Source organism: Girardinichthys multiradiatus, chromosome 5, assembly GCF_021462225.1.
Source record: "Girardinichthys multiradiatus isolate DD_20200921_A chromosome 5, DD_fGirMul_XY1, whole genome shotgun sequence".
Classification (NCBI taxonomy): Eukaryota; Metazoa; Chordata; class Actinopteri; order Cyprinodontiformes; family Goodeidae; genus Girardinichthys; species Girardinichthys multiradiatus.
In genome coordinates, this window is record NC_061798.1 from 51,895,689 (window position 1) to 51,903,591 (window position 7,903).

A 7,903-nucleotide genomic window follows, 5' to 3' on the forward strand; every position below is an offset into this window, starting at 1 on the left:
GACTTCAGGACAGGACTGATGTGCTCGTCCATGCTGGGTCGACAGGAGGCGAAGGTTTTTTCATGGTTGATAGGAGAGAAGAGGCTGCACCATGATATGTCTCCACATCACAAAACACAGAAAAAACACACATATCAGCAAATTAAAGTCGCTGATCATGCATGGTTGTTCTTTGGAAGGAAATTAATGTTCCTGCAGAGAACCTGCCAACTCCACTCAGAGAAGTCCTGACCTAGCATTACTTGGCTCCTCCAATATTATGAACAATATGGGCCAAATTGCAGTGGTTCATGGTGTGGTCATAGCAAAAAGATGCATTTTAAAAATGTGGAAATATAACTTACCAGCTAGGTTCAAGACCTGGCTGAGAGAGATGACTCCATAGGAATCCTTCATATTGAAAAACTGAGACACAAGATATCTGACAATTTACAGAAATTCAATGGTGAATGGAGATCTATCCTGGAATATTTAAGACTGTAGTTAACCCACTAAAGGGCACCTATTCTAACATATGTGATACATTCAAGTGGACATTTAGCTCTCATATTACATCAAGCCTTTTTGGATGGGATTAATTTTGGTATGTTGTGTCCGGAGTTTAGTTTTTATTAATTTTCATGTTTATTTACGTTCTCTTATTTTGGGTGCTTATATGTCAAGCTTTATTTCTAAACTATTATTCCTGTTTCTGTATTTTTATGTATATTTTTTGTTATTCTGAAAATTGAGAAAATATTTGTGAAGAAGCCCTGACCAGGATTCAGACCCAGGACCTTCTTGATGTGAGGCGACACTGCTAACAGCTGATCCACCGTGCAGCCCAGTTCTGTGTTCATACTTTTAATATAAGTTTCTGGACACCTTTTAATGCTGCAGCAGTGTTAGACAGTCCAGACAGGAGGTGAAGGTTGACTGTAGCAACACGAAGCAGAAACATGTCTAAAATCTGCTCTGAGGTCCAAATCTGACCAGTTGCAAGTCTCCATTTGGTAAAGATCTCTTTCTGATCTGTGGAACCCACCTTCAATCCCAGATACAGTTCAACCCACAATTATTCATACCTCTGACTTTTCAAGAAATGACTCTGAAAATTATGTATCGCCTTCTGAATTATCAAAGGACAACATTTTTATCAGCCTCCCGGGAATCAAACCTTCATCTCTTCACTGAGCAGCTTTCTCCATGTCTCCTCTGGTGACTTATCTTTGGTGAGGAGCTCCAATCTTTGAGGTTGGCTGGCTTCCTTTTCACCCTAATCTTTTACTCCCTCCACAGTCTCCATCAGAACCAAGTCAGAACTCTGACTGGGCCGCTCCAAAATGTTACTTCCGTTCAGAAGAAGCGTTGGTCAAATTTAAACCCAAATCTGTCAGGGGTATGACTAATTCTGGGTTTTAGGATAACTTCTTCACCTCTTTGCATCTTGCTGCAGGCCCATGTTTGTCAGCAGGTGGCAGAATTGTCATTTTAACCAGAACCAGACATTTCCTGGCCACTTTATTGGGTACACCTGTTCAATTGCTTGTTAACACAAAAAGTGCATCAGCCAATCACAAGGCAGCAGCTCCATGCATGCAGGCATCTAGACATAAAGAAAACCTGAAGTTCAAACTAAAGCATCAGAATGAAGAATTTAAGTGACATTGAACCTAGTGTGGTTGTTGGTTCCAGATGGTCGGGTTAGAATATTTCAGAACCCAACCATCCCAGGTTTACAGAGGCTGGTCTGAAGAAGAGAAAATATCCAGTGAGCAGCAGCTGTGTGGGGGAAGATACCTTGTTGATGTCAGGAGAAAGTGCTGCCTGGTTCCAGGTTATAGAAAGGTAACAGCAGCTCAGGTCCACAACACGAGAACCTTGGAGCAGATGAGCTACAGCAGCAGAAGACCATACCAGGTGCCACTCCTGGTGGCTAAGAACAGGAAACTGAGGCTACAACTCAGACTCACCAGCACTGAACAAGGACAGGTTGGAAAACCGTTGCCAGGTCCGATGAGTCGACTTCAGATGCAACATTCAGAGAGTCGGATCAGAATCTGGTGTACGTCTGCAAGCATGGATCCATCCTGCCATGAATCAGTGATTCAGTCTGGTGGTGGTATCTTGTTGGGTTCTCTACGAAGCCTCATATAAACCCCACAGCCTACTGGAGTGTTGTTGCTGACCATGTCCATCCTTTTATGACCACAGTGGACCCACCTGATGGTTCCTTCCAGCAGGATAATGAACCATGTCATGTAGCTCACATCATCTTAAACTGGTCTTTGAACATGAAGACAGGTTTGACGTACTGGAATGGCCTCCAATTACCAGAGCTCACCCAGATGTGCTGAACAGGAGATCTTGGCTGTGTAGGTGAGGAACCTGCAGGAACTGTGTGATGCCTTCATGTCAGTAGGGATTAAAACCCAAGGAATGCTTGACACCTTGAATCCATGCTCTGTTCTGAAGGACAAGGCGGGTCCAAGCCAGTACTAAAGATCAGTGTATATTTAGTATCTTGAGCAGCACTGGTATGGGCCCAGTCTGAACCGTGATCGATATTTTCCAAAACCGATGTTAAGGAACATGTTTTGTTCTAAGATTAAATGCATTGCAAGTGCAGCCAGTCTGTTGTGCAACATTCTGTATCATTTTAAAAAGGGGATTTTAGCATCTCTGTAGTTTAAATCTGAACGTTCTCTGCAGGTTCTCCATGTTCCTCGCTTGAAATGAGTTTCAAAAGATTTAATATTCCTTTTGCCACCATTCCCTATTAAACCGGCAGAGGTTCTGTTCACCCTACCAGAAAGGAGATTTTACAGAAGACCCTAAACCCATCATTCCAACTTCTCCTGCTGCAGCTTTAAAGTAGAACAAATTTCCCACCAGAACCAGCAGACTGGACCTATTCACAACCATATGAAACATTTATTGGATCGTCATTAAAACTCCATCCTACAGTCAACATGTGGAACATATTACAATCTATAAAAATATTTTGTATTTACAGCAGGTTCAGCCCAAGGCCCAGCAGAATAAAACCTAAGGTGAAGTCCAGTCAGTGTCCAAACATCTCCTGAGAGGCGTAAGTCATGTAGAGGAAGCCGTCCTCGTCCTGGTGGTCCTTGTACACCTGAGCCATGGTGAGGGACATGCTGGTTAAGCCACTGTTGTTGATGAGCAGGTAGAAGGCCTGACTGGGCAACAGCGCCATCCGGTTCCTGAAAGGAGAAAAACAGGTGATGTTACAGAGTCTCGGCAGCAACGCAGAGATCAGGGTGGATGATGGGTCCAATGTCCACCTCAGGTCTTTCTGATCCTCATGGTTGTTTAAACCTTACAGTTTTCACTCATTTTCTCCTCAGAAAACTTTAACCTACAGTGCCACCTGCTGTCCACTCTGGGCATACCAGACATGGCAGAGGTTTAAACAGTAAAGTTAATAGATGGACATGTCAAAGAACCTTGAAGAAACGGTCAGAACAGTTAGTCACTTCTGGTACCAGCTTTAAACCCAAACCAGACCGTTTGACTTACACCAACACAGCTGTCAGTCAGGTGGAGCAGAGATGATGGACACCAAACCTCAGTTACAGCACCAGATAAATTTGGAGAAAGTTTGAGATTCAATCCTGAGCTCAAATATTTCAGTGGTTCCTTCCCTCTGCTTTCAGCACCAGCCTGGAATGTGAGCAGCTCTGGTTCCTGCTGCATTCAGAAGCTAGAGAGGAGATAGCAGCACCAGAGAACTTCTCCACAGATGTTGGAGATGATGATTTAGGCTGAGCCTGCTGACATCAATATTTAGCGCTATACTTTCCAAGAAGCTGGAAACAACCTAATGGTCTGCTCCTAATCCCCAGTAGATAATATATTGTGTTTTTCACATACTGAATGCCCATTAAAAACAGCTTTCCGGCCTCCTGTCCGTCTCTCCTGCTGAGTCCCTCATCTCTCACTCCGTCTCACAGACTCAAGCTTGTAATGCTGCCTCATTTCAGGATGAACACGGTGCCATTTTTCATAATTATAGCCAGATGTCTTCTTCATGCACCCTCATGGTTGACATTTCTGAACAGCCATTCAGGTGTTATGGACTTAAAAAGATGACAAACCCTGTTAAAATGGCAGCTAATTTATACCCAAGAAGCTGAAGGCAGAGCATTTTTTTGCACTTTACAAGCAAACATTTTAAGAAATCTTATAAACTATCCATCCATTGTCTAAACCCACTTATCCTTGAAGGGGTGCTGGTGCCTCTCAGCAGTCACTGGGGGAGACACCTTTGACAGGTCGTCAATCCATCACAGAGACACCATACAGACATACCTAAGGACAATTTAGAGTAACCTAATGGTCATATTGGACTCTGGAAGTAAGCCAGAACAACAAGAGAACCCACGTATGGGGAGGAGAACATGCAAACTCTATGCAGAAATAGCCCTGGCCGGGATTCAAAGCCGGGACCAGAGGTGGGTAGAGTAGATAAGAAATTGTCCTCAAATTTAACTAGCATTACTTCAACATTGTATAGATGACGTCACTATGAGCTACTTTTAGTCGTATACGGACCAGGAGCCTCATGTGGCGCACAGTGCGCAGCTTTCCTACCAAACGTTTCTGAAACATTTTCTGCTCCTCAGCGCTCAGACTGATGAGCATTTCCATCTACAGGTGACAGAAACAGCGGAAGTTTCACAGTTTCCATCATTTTCTCAGGTGTGTGACGTTACTGAGGCTGAATATGATTCAGTTTCATCGTTCTGGTTTAAACCATTAAAGCTCATGATGGGACATCTGGTTTGATGCTCCGTGAATTAAACTGGGTGGAGTCATATTTCAGTGGATTTAGGGGAGCTTTAGTTCTCTGGTTTATTGATGATTGAAAAGGTTTGCGTGGCTGCCGCACATTTTCACGCAACGTTCAGTTGTGTACATGCAGAGTTGTGCGCAAAACGTTGCGCTGCAAGGTTTTTGATCATGTTCCGATGCTGAACAGAACTGAGACTTTGAGCTGACTGGATCTATCACTGATGTAAGCGGGACCACGCGTCCCTCAGCCTGCAGAGTAAATCATAACTGGGTCAGAAACAGGACTTCAGTAATTCGACCCAACAGCAGCAGAAGTGGACTCATTTCCATTTATAATCCAGATTTGGATAAGATAGGTCCCAATAAGTAATCCGTTAAATTCTGCTAGAACTCAAACGTCCATCAGACGTGTCGATTTCTGAAGGCCCAATCCTCTCCTCACAGACTGTTTATCTGCAGGGATCGATTGAAGGAACCAGGAGCTCAGATTAAAGGCGGCTGACGGATCAACATGTGATCAGTTTGAGCTGACGGACCAGAACCAACCAGAAATATCTGGTTTCACAGGAATTAGACGGATCCCTTCAGCTGCCTGCCACAGCTTTCCCAGAAATCCCAGAACATGAACCCCCAGGACCAACTGGCTGCAGCTACACTCCAGTTAAAGCTGCAGAATCAGAACCACCCAGCCTTATCCACCCCAAGTCTCAGAACCGGTTGAAGCAGAGTACCTGATGATGGTGACGAACTGGGTCATAGTGAGTTCGTGTGGAACCAGGAACTTGGTTTTGTCCAGCGGAGGGAGGTACTTCTCCTTCCCGTAGCGCTCGATGATCACCTGAGGTTCAGGGAAACCAGGTGAGACTAAACAGAAACATCTCAGAGACTCCAGAATCACTTCCAAACACTCACCGGGATCTTGTTCGGGAATTTGGACCTGATCCCCGCCACCTCCTGTTTCCTGGTAGCTACAGAGAAAAAACACAGCAACATTCAGTGAGTTTTTCCTTTAAAATCCCGGGTGTTCCTTCCTGGTTCTGGAAACCCACCAAAGCTCTTCCTCTGTTTGAAGGGTTTGTTCTGCTGCGAGGTTCTGTCAAACGGAGACATGCTGACTTTGGACCACAGCTCTGCGCAGCCGTATTTAAATACAAGCGGCTGCGGCGCATCAGCTGATTAGCGCATGGGCGCAGTCACAGCGGATCATCTGCGGGTTTAATCAGGTTAGGGCCGGGCAGAGGACAGCCAGGGGCCCCGGGCAGGAGAGGCCGCCAACAATCTGAGATTCCCCAAAGTGTTTCACTGCATTAAACCTAATAATCACAGAGAAGCGGATGTTCTTTATTAGATCAGAACCCGACTGGACCTGAGTCGACATGAAGATTTAACAAGTTGCGTTCAGGAAAAAAATAAACAGCCATTAAAATCTCTGCTTTTGTCTTCTCTAGGTTTTATTCACTGACTGAAAGGTTTCATAATTAATGAACAAGCTGAAACAAACAGGCTGAGCATGAAGAAAACGACAAATTCTGCAGAAAGGTGCAGTTAACAGGCCACGATGGGTCCAAAGAGCCAGAAAACTCGGTTCTGTTCATGAGGAGGAGGAGAAAGTAGACATAAAAATACTAAGAAACTTTTGCATTTACATAAAAGTGTTAAAAACTAACATCTGAAATAAAAAATAAATAGAAAAAGATCAAATGAGATTTTATTTTATATCCACCACCGAGCCATTTTTATAATATTCTCTATTAGAACTAGTTCTAAGTTCAGTTCATAAAACGGATCTGTTCATGTTCATAGTTCACTACCGACCCATTCAGAACCAGTTCTTGTTCATTTCTCAGAGTTTATGAGATAAAACTCTGAAGCTCCAATAGATGACATCATGTTTCATCAGGTAGTTCCTGCTCTCGTTTACATGGTTCTGGTTCTGGTTCTGTAAAACTGTCTGAACTTTGGATTAAAACAGGCCAGCAGGTTTGTCTCAGTTTGTCCTCCTTATCAAATGCTTGTGAGCTCCTGTGGGTTCTGCTGTAGTACAGGTGAGATACGTGAATCTTAAAGCTCCTCTGTTCTCAGCTCTGATCACTAAGCTGAGATCTGGACTGAAGCACGCTCTCACCGGGTATATGCAGAACCAGAACCATTGTAGTGTTAGGTTTAAAACAAACAGGTAATGAATGTATTCTAATAGAAATGGGTCCACACAAAATAACACTCCACCTCTTCTCTATAAGTAAAAGTTGGACCAGAACTGACTTTATTTTACAGCAGCTGTTCCCGACCAGACAGAACGTTGTTTGATGTCTGGTCGGGTTTAGGTTCTTCAGAAATATTAAAGCTCTTCATCAGTGTGCAGGACCTCTACTGCAGATACAGTTCATTAGTGGACAAAATATGAAGTGATGAAGGTCTCTAACAAAGATCTCTTTCGTTTGTGACTCTGAAAGAAAAGAAGTTTTGGGAAAATTCAAAACCCAGAGTCCAGTTGAAGTTGAGAGATAAAATGACAGTTTTCCAAAGAACTGCTGAGGTTTTCTGCTGAGAATCGACCGGACGTCGTTTTTATCAGTGAGGCTCAAATTCCCAGGATTTCCACAGCCTTGTTGTTACAAAACAGGTCAATTCATCATTGATCTGCAGGGACAGCAGCGCCACCATCAGGTCATAAATACAGCTTCACCATCAATCAGACCCTTCACATTCAGAGGTTTTGGAAAATGAACAAATGTGTATAACTCTTTTTAACTGAAGAATAAATAAAGATGTTATAAAACTTAAACTGTGTTTATAAATGTGTGAGTGATCGCCCTGCTCAGCTTCTGGTAGAGCTGATTTATCACTTATGTTGCTCAAATGTTTTTATACTTCATTTATTCTTTTATTTTCTTTTTTGACAAATTTGTTTACATCAAGTTTTTAATCACTGACTCGAGTTCCGGTTCCGTGTCTTTATGATTCATTTTTTATCTGAGATTATTAAAGAAAGGAGAAACTACTTGAATGTGCCGATCATCTGCAATGAGCCAATCACCTGAGCAAATCTAAGGTACTGGGCGGGAATAGAGAGGTTGACGTCATCACACAGGTAAGTTAGTTTAGG

The 7,903-nt window shown here is 43.2% G+C and overlaps 1 protein-coding gene across 1 annotated transcript; it reads right to left on the reverse strand.

The window, feature by feature from the left end:
• Window positions 1–2,893: 2,893 nt before the first annotated feature.
• map1lc3c (microtubule-associated protein 1 light chain 3 gamma) lies at window positions 2,894–5,995 on the reverse strand. The gene is made up of 4 exons (XM_047364762.1): window positions 5,847–5,995; window positions 5,710–5,765; window positions 5,529–5,635; window positions 2,894–3,206 (listed from the first exon to the last, which is right to left on the reverse strand). The coding sequence occupies exons 1-4, from the start codon at window positions 5,905–5,907 to the stop codon at window positions 3,044–3,046; spliced, it is 387 nt and encodes a 128-aa protein (XP_047220718.1). The 5' UTR covers window positions 5,908–5,995; the 3' UTR covers window positions 2,894–3,043.
• Window positions 5,996–7,903: the final 1,908 nt, after the last annotated feature.